The sequence below is a fragment of the Raphanus sativus genome, chromosome 4 (genome assembly GCF_000801105.2).
Source record: "Raphanus sativus cultivar WK10039 chromosome 4, ASM80110v3, whole genome shotgun sequence".
Lineage (NCBI taxonomy): Eukaryota > Viridiplantae > Streptophyta > Magnoliopsida > Brassicales > Brassicaceae > Raphanus > Raphanus sativus.
In genome coordinates, this window is record NC_079514.1 from 1,567,618 (window position 1) to 1,590,071 (window position 22,454).

At 36.0% G+C, this 22,454-nt stretch overlaps 3 protein-coding genes and 1 long non-coding RNA gene across 5 annotated transcripts; all 4 read left to right on the forward strand.

Moving 5' to 3' along the window:
* The first annotated feature begins 5,117 nt into the window (after positions 1-5,117).
* On the forward strand, positions 5,118-7,108 carry LOC108855825 (cinnamyl alcohol dehydrogenase 5). Its single transcript, XM_018629738.2, has 5 exons — positions 5,118-5,278; positions 5,350-5,463; positions 5,543-5,770; positions 6,193-6,632; positions 6,728-7,108. The coding sequence occupies exons 1-5, from the start codon at positions 5,190-5,192 to the stop codon at positions 6,928-6,930; spliced, it is 1,074 nt and encodes a 357-aa protein (XP_018485240.1). The 5' UTR covers positions 5,118-5,189; the 3' UTR covers positions 6,931-7,108.
* Positions 7,109-11,213: 4,105 nt separating this feature from the next.
* On the forward strand, positions 11,214-15,240 carry LOC108855169 (agamous-like MADS-box protein AGL16). Of its 2 annotated transcripts, none has more exons than XM_018628917.2 (7): positions 11,214-11,370; positions 11,467-11,668; positions 13,008-13,086; positions 14,009-14,070; positions 14,418-14,517; positions 14,600-14,725; positions 14,832-15,240. In XM_018628917.2, exons 2-7 carry the CDS (start codon positions 11,487-11,489, stop codon positions 15,003-15,005), a joined length of 723 nt encoding a protein of 240 aa, XP_018484419.1. In that variant the 5' UTR covers positions 11,214-11,370; positions 11,467-11,486; the 3' UTR covers positions 15,006-15,240. The 2 variants fall into 2 exon arrangements, with proteins under 2 accessions (XP_018484419.1, XP_018484418.1); XM_018628916.2 differs by having other exon boundaries at positions 11,216-11,370; positions 11,478-11,668.
* A 1,528-nt stretch (positions 15,241-16,768) lies between these two features.
* Positions 16,769-19,553, forward strand: LOC108855168 (D-3-phosphoglycerate dehydrogenase 1, chloroplastic). Its single transcript, XM_018628915.2, has 2 exons — positions 16,769-17,450; positions 18,099-19,553. Exons 1-2 carry the CDS (start codon positions 16,904-16,906, stop codon positions 19,352-19,354), a joined length of 1,803 nt encoding a protein of 600 aa, XP_018484417.1. The 5' UTR covers positions 16,769-16,903; the 3' UTR covers positions 19,355-19,553.
* Positions 19,554-19,806: 253 nt separating this feature from the next.
* Positions 19,807-21,093, forward strand: LOC130511637 (uncharacterized). Its single transcript, XR_008945130.1, has 3 exons — positions 19,807-20,133; positions 20,221-20,600; positions 20,736-21,093. It is a non-coding gene; the product is annotated as an uncharacterized LOC130511637 (long non-coding RNA).
* The last annotated feature ends 1,361 nt before the right edge of the window (positions 21,094-22,454 follow it).

Sequence of the window (22,454 nt, forward strand, 5' to 3'; positions counted from 1 at the left end):
TAGTCTAAACACTGGACGACTTTAATACCACTGGACGACTTAAATACACTGGACCGACTTCGTAAAAGGTCGTCTAAAAAAATACACTTGAAGGGATAGTAGAAGGTAGTCTAATACACTGGACGACTTCGTAGAAGGTAGACGAAACACTGGACGACTTAGAAATTAGTCGTCTGGACGGGTAATCAAGACTGGACGACTTATATTTAGGTCGTCTGGACAACTAGTCAACTGGTTGTGTACATTGTGGTTTCGTATGGCAGTTTCCTTGCAGTTGAGCATCCTCCGTGCCCTGTGTTTCTTTCCTGGGTTTGTGTCCCCTCATCCTAGATAGCTCCAACCAAGATTGCCATCTTGATTTTCTTCTGTCTCCCGGACCACGCTTTACGTTTGGAGGAACATTCTCGTTCCTCAATATGTTGTGACAACGATAGGATATATATTCTCTGAGTATCCTGCATACAGATGATTCTTTGAGTAAAGTGGACATACAAGTGTGTCGATATGCACACCAGCATGTTTCCAGCTGCTATAGCATGAGAGCAAGGTATTTTCTCCACTCCAATAGACACCACAACCACACTTTACATGTTCCAAATCAACCGCACACAGTTCCATTTTGCCACCTTTGACAAAAAACGCCATCCATCAATTGGTTCGACCGTATCGTATCCGCTATCTCTGATCGAACAGCAAGCAAGTATTCAACCCCGCCGGCTATGTACAGTTGGGAGACTCAAAAGCATCTTGTCTCCTTTTCCAATACCATTTTCCTAACTTCTGCCTTATGAACTCCAGCAGGAACGGAATCGGAAATCCTCTTGCTCGCTTCAGTGCGGAATTAATAGATTCAGCGATGTTGCTTGTTTTTATGTTGAACCTGTTCCCCTTACAATAAACCCTTGACCATAGCTTGGCGTCGGCTTCTCCAAATACGTTGCAAGTTCCGGGTTTGCACTCCGTATCTCAGCCATGTACCGGTTAAAATCGTGAACCGTGTGCGCATAAGCAGCCCCTTTCACCAAGTACATGAGATGTTTCCCTTTAAACTTTTTGACAATGTTATCTTGAAGGTGATAATAACATATTCCTCGGGTTGCCCAAGGAAACACCTTCTCACACGCACTTTTAATGGCCGCGTGCCGGTCAGAGACTATCACCAGAGGCTTGTCATGAGATATACAACTAGCCAATTTTGTGAAAAACCATTCCCAAGAAGGTTCATCTTCAGCATCCACGATCCCAAAAGCCAATGGAATATCTGAAAATTGCCATCTTGTGCGGCTGCAACTAACATAACACCTCCATACTTTCCACTTAGGTGAGTTCCATCCACCACAATGACCCTTCTCTGATACTTAAAACCTTTGATAGAAGCTCCAAAAGAGAGAAATAGATACTTAAATCTTTTCTCAGAATCAAGTTCTATAGCCGTGATAGAATCAGGATTTGCAATGGAGATTTTGCTCGAGATATGAAGGCAGACGCGAATACCCTTCTTCTGCTGATCCTCTCACCAATTTCTGTGCATATAACAGTGCTCTGTATGAAGTGGTGTAATCAAGCGTCATGCCAAACATGTTCTTCATTGCATCAGTGATATGCTGTGGAGTTATCCCATCAATGATCCCAACACGATCAATGAAAGACTACCAACATACTTTGGAGTACAGTGTCTCCCGCTGAGCGATTCGGTCTCCAATTGAGCATAAATGTTTTTCCACATACTTTGTTACCCAAACGTGTTTTGACCCATGTTTCACACTCGCTCTGATCTTCCATCCACAACCGCTAACCCGACATATTGCCACAAGGAGAGTTTTTGTTGATTTGTATATTCTGAAAGAAAACCTACCCCTCACTGCTGTCAACCGCAGCTCTGAAAGCAGTGCATCCTTGCTAACAAAACTCTGGTTGACATAGATGCTGGTACAATCCGATTTTTCCTCCTTCAATAGCATTTGTCTTAGCATATGTCTTTTCAATTTCTTCAAAACAAATATTATCATCATCTTCCTCGTCCTCATCTAGAACCTTTCCCATAAAGACTGTAATCCCCACCATTCTGATCCGTTTCACCAACAATAGTGTTATCAGCATCCTCCTCCCCATTTTCCTCCTCCCCATTTTCCTCCTCCCCATCTTGATTTCATCTTCAACAGACTCATTCACCAAACATTCTTCAAAACATTCATCAGCCTCATCATTATCCACCAACATCTTCTTCCCATTCACCAGCTTCATCATTATCACCAAACATCTTCTTCCCATTCACCAGCTTCTATCATATCTTCACCAGCTTCTTCTCTTTTCTCTGAACCGTTTCCACCTTGCTGCGGCTTGATACACAAAGACATACTCTATGCGTTTTGAGTATCTCGAGCAAGTTTCGAACTTTGTCTATCACTTGTAACATGAATGGGAGGACTGCTTGGAGTCATCATTCATTTCTGCTGGTAATGAAGTAGCTAATCTCCACAGTCACTGATCTCATGTCCAGGTTATAATCTTCTTGAGCCATTGCAACAAGTTCAGCATGTGTTGAATCTTTTTTCAATAAAAACAATCTTGGCTCCTTTGAGATCATCAACCACAAAATCCCAACGGAAATCTCTCAACAACCATTCTCCATACACTGCATGTAACTTAAAAATCATCTGCAAATATTCAAAAAATAACAAACATTAGTAAACATAGAGAAAATGAAGAAGTTCAACAAACATTATCGCAGACGACTTAGATTTAAGTCGTCCAGAAGACTTAAAGGTAAGTCGTCTAAAGAGGTCACTTTTGCAATTGAAAAATTAAAAGGGACGACTTAATTCTAAGTCGTCCGGCTTTGTTTGTTAAAAAAAAAAATTCAGACGACTTATATATAAGTCGTCTACGAAAAAACGGGCTAGTTTTGCATTTGACCGAAATCGTGTCAGATCTTTGACTATTTCTGGACGACTTATAAATCAGTCGTCTCTGGAAAGTAAAAATTTCAATATTTTATTCAAACTAGACGACTTACACGTAAGTCGTCCCAGGTTAGTTTTGTAATTGAAAAAAAAAACTTGAAATTTAACTTTCTCCAGACGACTTAACTAAAAGTCGTCCAGCTAGACGACTTAATTTAAGGTCGTCCGGGATAAGCAAGGTTTGGACGACTTAATTGGGAAAAATTCTGGACGACTTTGCTTTCCCCGGACGACTTTAAATTAAGTCTTCTGACGGGACGACTTTATATTATGTCGTCTGGTAAAAAATTAAATTATGAAGTTTTATTTTTCAACTACAAAACTAACCTAAGACGACTTACACGTAAGTCGTCTAGTTTAATAAAATATTGAAAATTTAACTTTCCCGAGAGACGACTGAATTATAAGTCGTCCAGAAATAGTCAAAGATCTGACACGATTCGGTCAAATGCAAAACTAGCCTGTTTCTCGTAGACGACTTATATATAAGTCGTCTGGACTGTTTTTTTTCACCAAACAAAGCTGGACGACTTAGTTAAGTCGTCCGTTTGACCAGAAGACTCATCAGTAAGTCTTCTACATACAGATGACTTACTTGTAAGTCTTCTACGCGAACAGATTTTGAAAAAATTCAAATTCGTACCTTCAACTAGGTGAGATGACTTTGTTTGCACACAGGGTCTTCTCCAACCACCCAGAACCTCAAACGAAAGCAACCGTAAGTCAAAACGAAAGAAATATGGCTCCAAACAATTTTGAATCAAAAGCTTCAGTTTTTTGGATGAATATGGAGAGAAGTGAAAGAAATGTTGTTTTTAGTTCATAACAATTGAAACAGAGAGAGTGTAAAGAGATTTACGTGCATTAAAGGGCATTAAAAGCTCCAAACAGTTCGTACAAGGTTGTTCCCACTATTCATGGCAGTGGCAATATTGTAAATACTTGAAGAAAATGAGGTTGAGACAGTAAAGAAGCCATTTTCGAAAAAAAAAAAAAAAAGGGTTAATGGCATTTTCGTAGATAAAATGCAGATGTGGGGTTAAAAACTCAAAAAAAAAATGAGTCAAAAGAAAAGGTTAGTTTTCTGTTTGAATTCAAGTTTTGAGTCACTTTTGCAATAAACCCCATACTTTAAAGCTAAGAAAACAGGAATATTTGTTGCCCTATTTATGATAAGCGATCGATCATCTAAAAACAAATCTAAAAACAATTATAGATGGTACAGTTCATAAACAATTATAGATGTTTTTCTCCGATCCGGTAGATAATATATCTTCTGAAAACATTTATAGTCGACTCTTAGACCATCTCCAATGTATTTTGCTATTTTCAACTCTAAAATAGAAAAACTCTATAATAAAGGTGAGATATGCTCTAATGTATTCCTCTAAAATAGCAATCTCTAAAATATAGAGTAAAAAATAGAGGAATGCTATTTCTTTCTCTATAAATAGAGAGAAAAATAGAAATCTCTATTATAGAGGAAGAAATAGAGGTGGGTTGGAGCAATTTCATCTCTAAATGCTATTATAGAAGTGGAAATAACAATGGGTTGGAGATACTCTTAGAAAAAAGAAAAACATTTATAGTTGATCTGGGCCGTCAAAACTATAGTTGCATAACATAGGCTATACGTGGCCGAGCAACACAAAAAATGGATCCCACATTGTTGGTTTACCAACCCCCGTGGACCCTATAGCTGACGAGTCCACATCAGAAAGGAGAATTTCTTCATTTTTTTTGTAACAGAGATTTTTTTTTTTTGTAAAAGTTTTCTTCATTTTAAAGCTTATAAAATTCTTTTTTTGTCATTGGTTTAAAAGTGATATTCATTCATTCTTTCTCATTTAATTTTAAATTTGAAAATGCTTATCATAAACTGAAAGATCAAATTAAGAACGTGGAACAAATTCATATAGTTTTCACATAATTTATAAATGAGAGCCGCATAAATAAGAAGAAAGAAAATATTTTCTAGAAGTTACCTTATTTCAACGACCAAAGAATTAAAAGCTTTGACTAATTTTGTCAAAAATATACACAAATTCACACTGAATTAACCCCTAATTGTACGCTATGCACAAGCACCAGTTATTTTACCACACATACTCACATACGCATGCTTTTTGGTTTCCAACTTTCTCTATATATAATAACAATACACACAATCGGCAACAGTGTGCAAGAAAAGCAAGAAAGCTTTACAAACAGAGAAAGAATTCGAGAATGGGGAAAATGGAGGTAGAGAGGAAAACAACAGGCTGGGCTGCGAGAGACCCATCTGGGTTACTCTCTCCTTACACTTACACTCTCAGGTTAGTTTTCTCTTCTTTCAATCTATGATATGAATCTTTCTTGGTTAGAATCTGATCGTATATGCTTACAGAGAGACAGGACCCGAGGATGTGCACATCAGAATCATATGCTGTGGAATCTGCCACACCGATCTTCATCAAACCAAAAACGATCTTGGCATGTCAAACTACCCCATGGTTCCTGGGTAAATCTTCTTTCTTGATCTCCTTATAGCCAAGAAAATCTAGAATCAATCTAAAAACTGAGTTGATCATGTTCTTTAGGCACGAGGTTGTTGGGGAAGTGGTGGAGGTGGGATCAGGTGTGAGCAAGTTCACCGCAGGGGATATAGTTGGAGTTGGTTGTCTCGTTGGATGCTGCGGAGGTTGTAGCCCCTGCGAGAGAGATCTGGAACAGTATTGTCCCAAGAAGATCTGGAGCTACAACGATGTTTACATCAATGGTCAACCTACACAAGGCGGTTTCGCTAGAGCCACCGTCGTTCACCAAAAGTAAACATTCTTTTCTTTTCTAACGTTATGATTTTCTATACTTTAAAACTAATGATCTTTAGTTAATCTTGCCTTTATTATATTTTAGGTAACTAATATTGATTTTGAAATTAAATATCATAATAGTTTGTGTTAGTTACAAGATGTTTTGTTGGAAAATCATTTGTCTAAATCTTGGTCTTGTTCAACTAACGATCTTGGTTTTGTTCAACTAATGAATTTTAAGATCATTAAGAAATGCTCTGTTAAAAATAGAAAAGAGGAATGAAATCAATATTAAATTATTATATAATCGAAATGCGATATTTTATGAATTTGAATTATTTAAAATATTAATCGACCTTGCAATCCGGATCTTTAGGTTCTGGATTCTTGTGCAACAAGTTAGGGTATGTATTGATAAAGGCTCAATTTGTGGTCAGGTTTGTGGTGAAGATTCCAGAAGGAATGGCTGTTGAGCAGGCGGCACCACTACTGTGTGCCGGTGTGACTGTGTACAGTCCACTGGCTCACTTCGGGCTGAAGCGACCAGGCCTAAGAGGAGGCATACTAGGGTTAGGTGGAGTTGGTCACATGGGTGTGAAAATAGCCAAAGCAATGGGTCACCATGTGACTGTCATAAGCTCATCAAACAAGAAGAGAGAAGAGGCTTTGAAAGATCTTGGAGCCGATGATTACGTGATCGGATCCGACCAAACGAAGATGAACGAATTGGCGGATTCAATGGATTATATAATCGATACGGTCCCTGTCCATCATGCACTTGAGCCTTACTTGTCTCTGCTTAGGCTTGATGGCAAACTCATACTCATGGGAGTTATCAGCAATCCGTTGCAGTTTCTCACTCCTATGGTTATGCTTGGTGAGTCATAATAAACACACACTAATTGAATAATAATTAATGTTTGTAATTTTTGAAGATTACTTAATTTGGAATATGATGATGATTTTGATTAGGGAGGAAAGTGATAACGGGGAGTTTCATTGGGAGCATGAAGGAAACAGAGGAGATGCTTGAGTTCTGTAAGGAGAAGGGTTTGAGTTCAATCATCGAAGTTGTGAAGATGGATTATGTGAACACTGCGTTTGAGAGACTCGAGAAGAACGATGTGCGTTATAGGTTCGTGGTTGATGTCGAAGGAAGCAAACTTGAGGCTTGAGTTACTTGAAACTAAAACATCTTTTGTCCTTCTTTACAAAACCTGATGATAATATTTTATGTTTGTTTGTGAGCATAAAACTGATTTGTCGCTGCTTTTCATGTGAAAGCATATACTTATATGAGAACGTCTTTGTATGAGCATTTTTAAATTTTAATCATATGGTACTCTTCTTTGATGGGTTAAGTTAGTGGCCTTAGCCCTTGGTTCGAGCTGGAGCCGGGACTATACGATTAAAGAAATAATATTATTTGATCCAAAAGTGACTAAAAGCAAAAGCGAACTAAACATACGACTTAGACAAGAAAATTGAAGCCGTTGATTATGCGGTGGTTGAGGAACATGAGGTGATTGTTTTGATTAACAATATGGACCTTTGGTGATGTCTTTTTTTTTTTTTAACACCAAATATTATAAAAACTCCCAATCAAACTAGTTGGGGTTAAAAGAGTGCAGAGCCGATTTGGCCAATAATCTGCCATACAGTTCAAGTTGCGCGAAATGAAAACAAAAGAGATGCAAGAGAAATAAGAAGATAGAGCCTCAATATCTCGAATGATTCCGTAGAAGTCAGTCGAGTGATATTTCGAGGAGATGGCAGTGATAAGTGCATGACAATCTGATTTTATACAGATTTTGGAGAATCTTTTGGTGATGTCATGTTTATCAAAGTGAGTGGTAGTTAGGTTAGTGGGGAGTCTGGGGACTAGTTTCGATAACATTATTGAATTTCTATGTATTACATAATACACACACACACAAGAACGTTGTTGTTGGTTGTAAATTTTAATACACATTCGGTGGTAAAGATAGGTCAATAATGCGTAGTTGGTAGATAAAGACACACATCTCAGTGCTTGTGACAACTTTTGGACCAGACCAGCGAGCATGGCAAGGATATTTTGGTTCAAAGTTATGAAAAATTAATTCAGTACACTTTTATTTTTATACGATCCCACTTCCTCTTTTATATATTTTTACGACAAGTGGCTGGACAAATATCGTGATACTAGGTGTTTTGCCCGCAGCCGCGGGTTTAATAATTTTACAAATTACTAAATAAGTAATTATCAATTCGAGAACTACTAAATCAATTATTTACATGCCTTTGATATATTTAATAATTAATTAAATATTAATTTATATACAATAAAGTTTATTTTAATAATATTTTATTATGTAAAAAAAATTGGAAATATTCATATATTCATAAAACTATATACATGGATTTATATTTATTTTAAAATATTTTTGGATCACATAATATATAATTTTGTAGATAATGATGAGAATCAAATTAATGAAAAGTAGTTCTATATTAACAAATTTAATCTAATTGTGTATTAAGGATAATGAAGATTTTAAACGCTATATTATTATAGATTAGGTTTCAGATAATTCTTCTTATTATTATTATTATTATTATTATAGTTTTTAATCATTTATTTAATTAAAATCATTTAAATTTGTTTTATTTTGGAGTTAATTTATATATTTTTTCATTAAGGGTATAAACGATATTAACCACTCTAACTTTCAACGTGAGAGCTCGAATCCGAAAAATTACTTCGCAAATAATAGTATAGATTTATAAATATTTCAGATTCAAAATAGATATTTTAAAAGAACTATATACTGTGAGTCTGTAATGTCGATGACAAAAAAAAGAACTATATACTGTTGACGAGAAAAGAACTATATAATACTAAATAACTTTACGATCTACCAAAATTTGAAAATGATTTTGATATGATATTCATATGCAAGGTATTTACTGACTGTATAAAGTTGTGTATTTTTTCTCCAAATGTCACTTTTTTTTTATAATGGTACGTACTTTATAGAAGATTCACGCAATTTGTTACGACAAATAAATCATTTTGCCACACATGTTTCTGATATATAACTCCAAATAAACATGAAAAAATCCGTAAATTTAAATGGTCATATTTACTGAACCTCTATTTAAGATTTAAAACATTGATTAGAATCATTATACATAATATCTACCAGAGACCAATACCCAACATGAAGGGTAATATGGACAGTCCTCAAAAAGTATTTTTACTTTGGTATTTTTCACATATATTAAAGAAATCATTGAAATGTACTGAAGTTTTTATTAATTATACAGATTCCATCTATAACATTTGAGATAAATAAAATTATTTATCAAATCAATATATTTGTTATTAGTTTTGAGTTAAAAGTTACATTGAAATTTTAAAATAATACTTTTTGTAACTAAAGAAAAATGTTAAAATGATATTTAGTATGAAAGGAGCATCAAAGGTGACATCAATCTTTAACTTTAAACACATGTGATCCAATTTCATGGGGGAGGAAATGGGCCACAGGGCTTTAACAATTCGTAGTGACCGGTGAGTATTATATCAAAGAAGAGAGGAGGAGAACTGGCCCAAAACTAAATCCTTGTTACTTTACTTCCCAGGCCTTTTAACACTAGGCCTCTAGTTTTATTCTTCTAATTAGTTGTCGTATCTCTCGTCCCTCTACATTATATATACACAGAAAAAGGTATATCAATATAATTAAATCAGAATCCCTTTTATAGATTTGCCCCTGATTTTCCTTGGCATATTACTTTTTGTGCCATCAGATTTGTTTAAAAAAATAAAAATTCATTAAGGATACAAGAGGAAATGAAAAAGAAACCACATAAACAACCAACTAACTCACGTTACATTTTTATTTATGACCTGTATTATCGCATTTGAACCAATTAAACCAGTATTAATGGGATAATAAATATGTCTTCGTGCTCTCATGGACCAAATGATATTAGATTGTTGGGGGGTTTTAATGTTCTCATGTTCTCATCCATTATTAGATTAGATACCAACAAATTGACTTTTCCACACGTAAGGCCAATGCACACAAATGAAAAAGAATCTGCAAATTTATCATTTTATTATGTTTTGTTAATGACATCATAGAACGAAATATATAGGAATTCAAATATATATGCCCATTGGTAAAAAATTTTGATAAAGAGAAAGAACTAAAACAATGATGTTCGTTCTTAATATATGTCATGTAAATTGATGCGTAAAACATTTAACCCTAAAGCTTACCACTCGAATACCAAAAACTAATATACCCACTTAAAAAAGTATATATATATATGCCCACTTAGTGTATATCATATAATATCATTTTACAACCAATAAATCCCTATCATTAGAATCAAACTCTTAAATAAAACGCAAAATCACCCCATTCAAAATTCAAAATAAAAAATCATCAAATCCAAAATTTTGTTAAACTCGAATAATATTTTATTTTTGTCAAGAACTCGAATAATATTATTTTCTGTTTCAAAAATAGTGTTTTAAACAATAACGAGGTATATGCCAAGTAATATTCGTTATTCACCAGTTATTAATTAGTAACAAAACCTTATACATCATACCGAAATTTCCTCCCAACAAACCAGAATTTCTTTAATTTTTTTGTAACTATTATCTAACCACTAAGTTAGAATAACCTATGTTATATAATGATATATAAATTAAATTTATTTAACTTCTTAAAAAAATACAGAAAATGTTATATATTTACAAAAAAAAATACAAACCCACAAACCCACATTATATATGCGGGTCAAGATATAGAATGAAAAAAATGATTACAAAGATACGAGCATGTGATTACAAAGAACCGAGCGTATACCGGATCAACTTTTAAATTGATATTATTTTATAAAATAGATTTTGACTAAAATTTATACACAAATATAATTACAAAGAAAAACAAAAATATGAACATTATTATTTTTTTCTAAAAAAAACAAAAAATATACCCGCCCTTCGAAAGGGCGGGTCAAAATCTAGTACCCTTTAAGATGCGTTATTAGTGACCAGTCCTTCCGTATTCTCTGTCTGAATTTGGGTGCTTTTTCTTCTGTCGGCATTCTAGGTTTCAGAAATTTTAATTATTTTGACAAAAATAATTCCACTTTGGGTTTGACAACATTATTGGGGTTCTATTTTCTTTTGTTAGTAGTAGGCGCCATCTGGAGTAGGCGTATACATTTGATTCAAGTATACTCTATTTTTATCCTTCTTTAATAAAACAAACAAAAAAGTGTTCTTTATTAAACTGCCGTACGATAAGACAATATTTATAATGACTTTTTATGGTAATAATAAAAAGAAACAGGTCAAAAGAAGCCACTTAAAGGATGCCAAGTGTCATTACATAACAAGCGAACCATGTTTAAAATAGTAAGAAGCTTTTTGCCCTAAAATTCCCAAACTAACCATAAACATATGTTTCTATATTTTTCTTTCCTTTTGTGGGTTCTTCTCAGCTCTCTCCTCTGTCTCTCTCTTTCTATTTCTAATTTCGATCACATTGATTTTCTTCTCGAGCAGATCTAGCGAGATCTGTTTTCTCCAATTAGATTCTTTGAACAAGGTAATTTTTTTTTTTTCAGTTTTCGATTTTGAATTTATCACTTGGCCTGGGTTTGCGCGGAGTTGACGATGTTTTGTGTGAATGATTGGATTTAAGAAAAAAAAAAGCGGTGAGAAATGGGAAGGGGAAAGATCGCGATTAAGAGGATCGATAACTCGACGAGTCGTCAGGTGACTTTCTCCAAGCGAAGGAACGGCTTGTTGAAGAAAGCCAAGGAGCTTGCGATTCTCTGTGATGCTGAGGTTGGTGTCATCATCTTCTCCAGCACCGGCAGGCTCTACGATTTCTCCAGCTCCAGGTTTTTCCCCTCTTCTCTCGTTGGTTGACTTTTTTTATGGTATTGATTGCTCCATCCATGATCCATCATCGGGTTTTGTTGACCACAAACCAATCCTAAATCTCCAGTTTTTCAATTTGATTTTTCGTTGTTCTTTTTATCTACAAATTCAATTCACTGAAGATTGACATAAGCACCGACTTAGTCTCTATATGAATGTTGAAATTTAAAAAAAAAAAAAAGGCCAGTACGGTTGTGTTTAAGAGTCATAGATTATATGAGGAGTAACGGAATATGAGATTTTGATTTATGGGTTTGTATATTATGTATGTTTCGATGCAGGACAGGACAAAAGTAAATGGGATATGACTAGAATGATGGATATTTGTGTGGAGTGTATAGATCATAAGGTGGACTTGTAGTGTTCTCTCAAAACCATACTAAATTTAGTATAACATGATAAAAAGGGGTAGAAAGTGGTTAGAAGGGCAGAAGAAACTCTAAAACTCTTCTTTGGTTTGGTTTTGAAGAAAGAGTCGTCGTCTCTCTTTCACTATTTACTTTTTTCTTTATTGGCAACTAGTTGGTGGGTTTGATGTACCTAAAATGAGCTGCATTGTCTAATGGTTAATATAATAATACACTAGTGGGGGGAATCATTTTTGCTTTCGTGGTCTTCCACAATCATCTTTTTTTTTCCTATTTAATTTATCCAATTTGGAAAGGAACCATTCCATTTAAATCTCAACTTGGTCATTGTTTTAGTTATATATAGAAGTATATTCTTTCTTTTTTGGAAAAAGACAATATACGTATCAATCATCAATCCCTCCTGATTTTCTACTTTAGGTGGAGTTCACTGAAGTAAAAAGAAAATAAACTATAGAGTAAAAACTAAAAAAAATTGTCAGAAATAAATGTTGATCCAGAAGAGTTGATGGTTCCATGAGATTAGATAGAACAGTCGATGGTTCTAATTTCTAAAGGGTCCTACACATTTATGTCTCACTAGTCATATCCTACACATTTATGTCTCACTAGTCATACTTGCCTGCTAACAACAATAATAACTGAACTCTGGTTTGGTGATTAGAGTTGGCCACTTGTACATAAGTTTTGTCTCTTCTCTCATTATCTGCTTAAGTTGCTTGCATCATGTTATGTTTTCTGTGTGGCGAGTCTGTATTTTGGGTGCAGAGAATCATATTCCATGTAGGCAAAGTTGGCTTAGGGTAGCCTAAATTTATTTAAGTAAAAGTTCTGACACTGAGATATGTAAGGAGTCATGTTGCTTGGGTTACCTTACCTGCCAAACACACTCCTGCAGATATACAACTTAACCTTCTTTTTTTTGGCACAGCATGAAGTCGGTAATAGAGAGATACAGAGATGCCAAATGTGACACCAATTCGGAAATGAACCCAGCTTCAGAAATCAAGGTATATATTCGGGAAAACGTGCTATTTCCCCACGAGAAGTATCGCATCCTCCCAGATGTCTTCCAAACTATGACCTCATCTTATATGTCTACGAGATAAAAGTTCGAAATCTATTTCTCCATAGAACTTTAGAAAACCTCTTATATCTCTCCGACATATAAGTTGAAGATCCTTAACCCCATAAAATCAAATTTATCTGATTAAACCTATAAACCAAAACTATTTTCGTTAATTAAACCCGATTAAAACCTGATTTAGATCTGATTGCAGTAATTAAACCAGATCCAAATCAGGTCTTTATCTTTCTTTTCTTGTTTAATTACTGCAATCAGATCTAAATCAGGTTTTAATCGGGTTTAATTAACGAAAATAGTTTTGGTTTATAGGTTTAACCAGATAAATTTGATTTTATGGGGTTAACGATCTTCAACTTATATGTCGGAGAGATATAAGAGGTTTTCTAAAGTTCTATGGGGAAATAGATTTCGAACTTTTATCTCGTGGACATATAAGATGAGGTCATAGTTTGGGAGACATCTGGGAGGATGCGATACTTCTCGTGGGGAAATAGCACGTTTTCTCCCTATATATTCCTATTCTGGTTCAATGTTTATTAAACCTCTCTATGGATTTCAACGAATACTAGTCAAACAAAGAGATAGTTATGAATAGACCAAACAAGTAACATAGTAAAACAAAGAGATAGTTACTTAGTGCTTTTGATAATGTTAGCTTGTTACCGCTTCGTTAGCCTATTTCAACTTTTGACTCTTCTCAAGATGCACCTGAACATAAGATTACATACAATACGTTGCATTATATTTTTCAAGAATCCATCTAGACTCAATAATATGTTAATGCCACAAAAAAAAACTTGTTTTCTCAGTTTCAGTCACCTGAAAATAATTCTGCTATATTATAGTTTTGGCAAAATGAGGCTGCGATTCTAAAGAGACAACTACATAACTTGCAAGAAAACCACCGGTATGTTTTAGCATCCTCTTTTTTTCGTCAAGCACTCCATATTAACAGTTACATGGAACCATGTAATAAAATGTCCAAGGCTATAATACTTTTCGGAAAAGCAAAGCTATCCTAGCATTTGCATTTTTCCAATAAGAATGTCGATGTCAAAAATAAAATGGCAAACTGTTTTACCACCTCTTAAGGAATTTACCATGATGCTGGATATTCTTCCCCAAAATCACAATTGTATGATTGTTATCTCTACAACCTGGAGAATTGTCTTTGGTGAATTAGAAAGGGTATATAATTACTCTGGAAAAATTTGCCTACTCAAAAGTGATGGGGGAAGAGCTTGTACTTGACAGGCAAATGATGGGTGAAGAGCTCTCTGGACTAAGTGTGGAAGATCTACAGAAACTGGAGAATCAACTTGAGATGAGCCTTCGTGACGTACGAATGAAAAAGGTACATATTGATGCTACGGCAAATAAGTCAGATTTTACATGAGTACTCTATATCCACTCTTTTCTTTTATTGACGTTTGTAGGAACAAATGCTAATCGAAGAAATAAAAGAACTCAACCGTGAGGGGAATCTCGTGCACCAAGAGAATCTAGACCTCCAAAAGAAAGTAAACCTAATGCACCAACAGAACATGGAGTTACATAAGAAGGTATCTTTGAGTTTGGAAGGCATGCAGGATCGTCTTTGAAAAAAACTACAACATGCTTATTATTTCTTATAAATTGAGGATAATGTAATCTGGTCACTACTTGCAGGTTTCAGAGGTTGAGGGTGTGAAAAGCGCAAACAAAACTTCTCTTCTCACAAATGGTCTAGACATTGGAGGTAACTCGAGCGAACATGTCCATCTTCAGCTCAGCCAACCCCAGCAGCATGATGAGACACGTTCTAAAGCTATCCAGCTAAGCTTTTTTTCTTTCATTGCATGACATAATTCAGTTTGACCGTAACCTTGCCATTGAATAAGGAAAGCAAACACAAATGTGATCAGATTGTAATCACATCTCGATCATGAACCAGCTTTGTATTTTTATTTTAGTTTCTCTGCAAAGAACATTGGTTTGGCGTTTATGCATGTACTGTGATGGACCTGATGGTCAAGAATGTAATGGTTTTTTTATCAGGTTCGGAGAAGCCTATCTATATAGTATTTTTTCAAAGATATTTCTTTTGCGTATAGATAATCAATTTTCTGTACAAAAATAAAATTAAAGTTAGCATTGCTTTTTAGTTTTTAACACATGTAATAGACTAATAGTATATAAAGCATGCGCGGCTGCGTAGTATTAAGGGGATTTTGCAGGTCGACCTACCAAAAAAACAATGCATCTTAAAGCAGATGCAAACACACAAAAAGCAAATCTTTCACGTGCCATAAATTAAACATACGTCACAGTCACCGGTATATCCTATCAAATATTCGCGAGTGAGACATAGTAATCCCCTTGTTATTAATCAAAGAGCAATTATAGAGAATAACCTTAAATGAGTAAACTATTTACAGTGTTGCCATTTTGATGATGTGTCGAATTCTCGTACATTTTCAGCTTTCTATTAGAACTATCCTTAAAATATTAGATTAATTACTTTGTCTTGCCATTGGTACTACTACAGAATATTTTATTTCATTACATATTATAAAATATGGCTGTACATGGCGTGTGCTAATGCTATGCAAGACGTTTTTGGAGTCTGATTAATTATATGCTACACTTAAATGTATTTTTGATACATATATTATAATAACAACAGTGATCTGCTATTATTCATGTTAACCTGTATAAATCCAAGATTATATTGATCGATCCAGTTTTACAATCTTACAATCTAATTACATTAGGGTTCAATTAGTTAAGTATGATATGGTCTTTTATGTTAAATTGGGTTTATATAGTTTAGATTATCGTTAATTCGTATATAACATATAAAAGACTTTGTTTTGTGCACTGCTAAATTTTGTATGTAATGTTTCAGTATATAAATATAAAGATGGTTATTTTTTTTAACTCTCACTCCGCGCTAGGCGCGGATCAGATCCTAGTCTGCAGTAAAACTTGACCACCCTATACAATCAGATATGAATTTTTTGGTAGTGTTGTATACTCTATAGTCTATACAGCTCAAATTCAATTCAAATTTGAAGTCTTCAACAATTTTTCAATTTCTAAAAAGGTGCAACTCTCTCTAGTGCATAAATACCTCGTTAATTATTGAGACCGTTTTAACAGTTTGTGTTTCATATGATACAAGGACAATAGCTTAACAAAAACAAAAAGTAATTTTAGTGTATTTAGCATATGTCAAAACTCTCGTATGTAACATTGTTTTATAGGTATACCAAACTTCCCGCTCCAACATCACTAAAATTTATAAAAACTAATCAGAGTTCATTTTTTTCAATTGAATAAGCTAAAATCATATGGAAAGCTTAAGATTTGTAAAAAAAAAAGATTTGGAAAAATCTTCGAAGCTGTAAAAATATTTCTCTCGGGTAGTAAACATTTGGAAATTGCAATAATCATATTAACAAATGTGTTAACTGTTAACTTACCAACTTGTGTGTTATAGTCCCCACATAATTAGTCGATTTTCACATGATTCCTACAAGATTCAGATTATAGTTTTGGTCCGAGAAAAAAGCTTTCCCCTCAATCGCTGGTATATTCCGGAAAGGCGCGTGAGATCACAACAAACCCCTATAAAAACGCCGACGTAGCCTCTCTAACCCTTTTAGATCTCTCTCTCTCATCTCCCTCTCGTGCCACCAACTAACATTTTTTCTCTCCTCTTCACACACACACACAAACACATAACACTCACGTTAGCAATGTCAGCCGCCGCTTCTTCCGCTATCTCCCTGGCCACCACCAACCCCCTCAAGAGCCTCTCCCTCTCTTCCAGATCGTCTCTCCCCTCCGCCTCCTCCATCTCCTTCCCTTCCCGCAGCGACCACCGGCTCGTCCTCGTCTCCTGCACCAACACAACCGGTGACGAATCCAAACCAACCATCCTCGTCGCGGAGAAGCTCGGCGACGCGGGAGTGAAGCTCCTCGAGGAATTCGCGGACGTCGACTGCTCTTACAACATGACACCCGAGGACCTCAACACCAAGATCTCCCTCTGCGACGCGTTGATCGTTAGGAGCGGGACCAAGGTCGGACGCGAGGTGTTCGAGTCTTCTCGTGGACGTCTCAAGGTTGTTGGACGCGCTGGTGTTGGGATTGATAACGTGGATCTGAGAGCAGCCACGGAGTTTGGTTGTCTTGTCGTTAACGCCCCCACGGCGAACACGATCGCTGCTGCTGAGCATGGGATCGCGCTTTTGGCCGCCATGGCTAGGAACGTTGCTCAGGCTGATGCGTCTGTTAAGGCTGGTAAGCTCCATACTTGTTTTAATGGTTCTTGTGTGTGTGTGTGTGGAGTGACTGTGATATTATTAAATGACTTGTGGATAGTTTTGTTCAGAGAGATCTTTGTTTCGATGATTCTTATGTGTGTGGAGTGACTCTAATATTAGTTCAAGAACTCGCTAGAGAACAGTTAGGTCTTATATAGTGGATTATTGATTATACTTGTGTTTAGACCGACTTTTTGAACGCTTAAATCCATTTTTTAATAAAATTGTTCAAGAAAAGTTGTTTTGCTTAGGTCCGATTTGCTGCCTAGACCGATTTTTTTTTTGTAGAGTGACTGTAACGTAATATTCAGTGTTCTAAAAATTGACATAAACTTAACAATTTTTCTTGAAGGATTTTATAAAGAAAAAACAGTGTAGATGTTCAAAAAATCGGTCTAGGCATCCGTATAATCAATAATCGCGCCCCTAATTGCCGGTCTAGCTATTTCTTGAACAGTGGTAATATTACTGTTCGTTGAGAATTTTGTATGATGGTTCTTTTTTTTTTTGTGGGTAATCTTGTATGATGGTTCTTATGTGAGTGGAGTGACTGTAATATTAATAACTCGTAGATAGTTTTGTTTAAAATATTTTTTTTATTAATCTCTCTGTAATGAATGAACAGGGGAGTGGAAGAGGAACAAGTACGTTGGTGTTTCACTCGTCGGCAAGACTCTTGCAGTGTTAGGATTCGGGAAAGTTGGGACTGAAGTCGCTCGTCGTGCCAAAGGACTTGGCATGCGTGTCATCGCTCACGACCCCTACGCGCCAGCAGACCGCGCACACGCCATCGGTGTCGAGCTAGTTGGCTTCGGAGAAGCACTCGCCACCGCTGATTTCATTTCTCTCCACATGCCTCTCACGCCGGCGACGTCGAAGATACTCAACGACGAGACCTTCGCCAAGATGAAGAAAGGAGTCCGCATCGTGAACGTCGCTCGTGGAGGTGTGATAGACGAAGACGCGTTGGTGAGGGCCCTTGATGCTGGTATCGTTGCTCAGGCTGCGCTCGATGTTTTCACCAAAGAGCCGCCGGCTAAAGATAGTCCTCTGGTGCAGCACGAGAGGGTCACCGTGACGCCTCATCTTGGAGCAAGTACGATGGAGGCTCAGGAAGGTGTTGCCATCGAGATTGCTGAAGCTGTTGTTGGAGCTTTGAACGGAGAGCTTGCTGCTACTGCGGTCAACGCGCCTATGGTTTCTGCTGAGGTTCTGACGGAGCTTAAACCGTACGTGATGCTAGCTGAGAAGCTAGGGAGACTAGCGGTGCAGCTGGTGGCTGGAGGAAGCGGCGTGAAAAACGTGAAAGTCTCGTACACGTCGGCACGTGCCACTGACGATTTAGACACGAGACTTTTACGGGCCATGATCACGAAGGGAATCATCGAGCCGATCTCTGACGTATATGTCAACTTGGTCAACGCTGATTTCACAGCTAAGCAGAGAGGTTTGAGACTCTCGGAGGAGCGTGTGCACTTGGACGGGTCACCAGAGAGCCCGTTGGAGACGATAACCGTGCAGCTAGGGAACGTGGAGTCGAAATTCGCGAGTGCCTTGTCTGAATCAGGAGAGGTCAAAGTGGTGGGAAAGGTTAAAGATGGAGTCCCGCATTTGACAAAGGTTGGATCGTTTGAGGTGGATGTGACTCTTGAAGGTAGTATCATACTGTGCAGGCAGGTGGATCAACCAGGTATGATAGGGACGGTTGGGAGCATTCTTGGAGAGTCTAACGTCAATGTTAACTTCATGAGTGTTGGAAGAATCGCACCGAGGAAGCAAGCTATTATGGCGATTGGTGTAGATGATCAGCCAAGCAAGGAGAGTCTTAAGAAGATTGGTGAAATCCCAGCGGTGGAGGAGTTTGTTTTCCTCAAGCTCTAGTTTTGGTGTGTTGTTTTGATTATTGAATGTGAGGATATGATGTTGGAGGATTTTTCTTTTGTTGGGTTTTTAGGCAATAATGTTATCTTGGCTTTCTTACAGTTTTGGTAATGTTTTGAGACTTGAGAGAGTAGTGGTCTCTTTGATGTTTTCAACCTCATGGTTCAGAAAAAAAAAGAAAAACAAAACTTCATGGTTCCATGCTTCTTTCTTCTCTCGTTACAAGTTTTCCTGATTAATTTAGATAAAAAAATCAAAGACACTTTGGATTAAAAAAAAACACTTTCGTTTAACTTAGAAATTTTTAGGGTGGGCAATGGGCATATTGCCTATTTGTTTGTTTTTCCTCTCGTTTATGAGGCTTTGATAAACTTAGAGCATTATTATTGGGGGAAACCCGTTTTGGGTTTCTATAAAAATCGTTTTTATCTTTTTAATATTTTTAATCTGATATTAGTTAGGTCTCAGTGGAAAGTTTCAAAATAGTGTTAGACCATCTGCAACAGAGGTTCAAGAGGAGTCCATAGCCCAAATCCTTAAGATTTTTGAAATATAATATTAATATTTGGGCCAAGAGTATCACGGATCAGTCCGTAAATAGGGGTTTGAAGGATTCCATCCTTAGTGCAGGTGGCATGTTGCCATTGGTGGGGAAAGTATTGGTCGCTAATGAAAGGAACAAAGAGTTCGATGTCGATGTCGAGGAGATGAAGATCATCTGGGTTCTCGCCAAGCTTTTGAGTTTCCGATCGAATTGCCGCCTCGTCGCCTCCGATCCGGTGAGTCTTCTTCTCCATCATCGAATCGCCCGACGAGCCTCGTCGCCTTTCGTTTTATAAAATTTTCCTGTGTGTGTTTGGTTACAGAGGAAGAAGCAGGAGTGATTGAGTATAATACTTTGTTAAAGTCTCTAAAGACTCGACGAGATTCTTTGTGTTCAAAGCTGAGTGAGCTATTGGAAGCTAAGGTTTGTGTCAGGCGAAACAGAGTCGTAGCAGCTTCGAAAGGAAGAATTTGCCTCCTATGGGCTATACAGAAGTGATTGATGTTGAGATTGTTGAGAACGTTGCGGCTATGGAAGAGAGTAGTGAAAAGGAAGAGTCTTTAGACGACGCCAATCCGAGAGACTCCTTGACCATCTTGGTTACACGAAAGACTCCTTGACCAGTCTCTCTCTCTATTTTTCTTTTTGTTCAATTTGACACTGAACAGACCAAAGCAGCTGAATGCTCTCTCCTTCCAAATGGTATTGAATCTTTCTCCCTTTCCTATTGCGCAATTGGTTTCGTCATGATAACTCAATCTTCTATAGATCTCTCGGTTACTGCAAATAGATTGCTCACATGGTTATTTAACTACTCGTTTGTGTGAAAAATTGCAGGATAACTCTGTTTTTGAGAAGATGTCAACCGTATCCAAGACTAAACCAAGAGACAAGAAGGTTGTGAATGATTCACACAAGGCACCAAGTATAGGTGAAACTACTGGTGGTGCTTACAATATTCTTTTGGAGACCGTTGAGTCAACCGGTCCCTCATCGCTTCACAACAATGGCCGTTTCAGAAACATTGATGACTCGGATTCAACCGGAGCCGACTGTGATTCTGTCTCTAACAACGGTAGCTGTTGTAATGGCAAGTGTGTGTGCAATAGTTATGAATATATAGACATATCAAGAGTGAACTAATTAGCTTCTTTTGTATCATCAACACTTAAGAACTCCTAATCAAGTAACACCATTGCACACACTTTTGTTATAAGAATCCTTAACTATTTTTTTTTTTAAAAAATTACTTTATTAATCCTAAGGACTCTAACTATGAGTCCACCGTTGCCCATGCTCTTAGAAACAGTCCAAAATCGTTTCTATACACAGGCTTTTTTTCACCTGTTTCTCCCAATTAGCGGGGCCTACGTTCTACTTTTTGGCTAGAGAAACCCCAAGAGATACTGCGTTAAAAATGCCCTTAGAACATCGTGTAAAGCTCTACATTTTCTTTAAATAAATATTTCTATTATAAAAATGGATCTGTTCAAATATATGATTCTATAATATACTTCATCTATTTTGAAGAAATATATAAAATTTAACATTCTGCTTCTATATTTAGGGATGGAAATAATATTTTCTATATAATAATATAATTTCTAATTTTAAAGGAAAAAAATATAGAAAATATTATTTCAATCCCTAAATATAGAAGCAGAATGTAGAATTAATATATATATAGGAGCAAATCTATTTTTAAAATACAATTTTTTTTAATTTGAAAAATATAGATAGAAATAAAAGTGAGTTGGAAATGGTCTTAATCAGCATTTCCATCACAGACCTTAAAATCATGATACAAAAAGTTTTAATTTACTTTGAATAATTGTACTTTTGATACCTAAAAACACAGCTTCCTATACATACTGTGACAACATTCTTAGATCCAAAGAAGTAGAGACAGCCATGGAAGAGGTTGAAGAGAGACTTGAAGGATTGTTCAAGGTGATAATACAAGCTAGAGTCTCTCTTCTTAACATCCTATCCACTTAAATCAATATGGGACTAGATACTAGTTTATATTGCTCTAAATGAAGAAGAATTGTTTAGTTTTGAAGTCTTGATTTGTCTTTGTTTTTTTTCCCCTTTCGTTTGTTGATAGAGAATTTCTACATGCATCCATGTATTAGATGATGTGTGTTTGTTGTAAGTTTGAAACTCGTCCAGGTTTGAAAAAACTCATCTTGTAAAGTTTTATGCAATATTTATTATAACTACAACTTTGATCCGTACTCCTGCGCAGATGTTTGATTTAATTTGTGTTTAACGTAAATTTATAAATTTTTGGTTTTGTAAAAAAAATTTCATGTATATTTTTTATGTTTTGTAGTTTACGTACAGTAAAATATATTATTTTATAATATAGATGTATGATAATAACTTTTTTATTTGTACATAATATTATATGAAAAAAATTATAACTTGATGTAATTTGATGTGATTGTACTATTCATATATGAATTTGTTGTTTTCTGTTAATTTGTTTTAAAATAAAGTAATATTGTTGTTTTATATTAATTTGAGTTTGTGTTTTTATTTTGACCAAAAAAA

Bases quoted from the DNA above. Each gene is read 5' to 3' on its own strand.
- LOC108855825 (XM_018629738.2), top strand. From the start codon at position 5,190: ATGGGGAAAATGGAGGTAGAGAGGAAAACAACAGGCTGGGCTGCGAGA. The intron at 5,279-5,349 runs GTTAGTTTTCTC...ATATGCTTACAG, and splicing joins CCTTACACTTACACTCTCAG to AGAGACAGGACCCGAGGATG. The intron at 5,464-5,542 runs GTAAATCTTCTT...CATGTTCTTTAG, and splicing joins AACTACCCCATGGTTCCTGG to GCACGAGGTTGTTGGGGAAG.
- LOC108855169 (XM_018628917.2), top strand. From the start codon at position 11,487: ATGGGAAGGGGAAAGATCGCGATTAAGAGGATCGATAACTCGACGAGT. The intron at 11,669-13,007 runs GTTTTTCCCCTC...TTTTTGGCACAG, and splicing joins TACGATTTCTCCAGCTCCAG to CATGAAGTCGGTAATAGAGA. The intron at 14,726-14,831 runs GTATCTTTGAGT...CACTACTTGCAG, and splicing joins ACATGGAGTTACATAAGAAG to GTTTCAGAGGTTGAGGGTGT.
- LOC108855168 (XM_018628915.2), top strand. From the start codon at position 16,904: ATGTCAGCCGCCGCTTCTTCCGCTATCTCCCTGGCCACCACCAACCCC. The intron at 17,451-18,098 runs GTAAGCTCCATA...ATGAATGAACAG, and splicing joins TGATGCGTCTGTTAAGGCTG to GGGAGTGGAAGAGGAACAAG.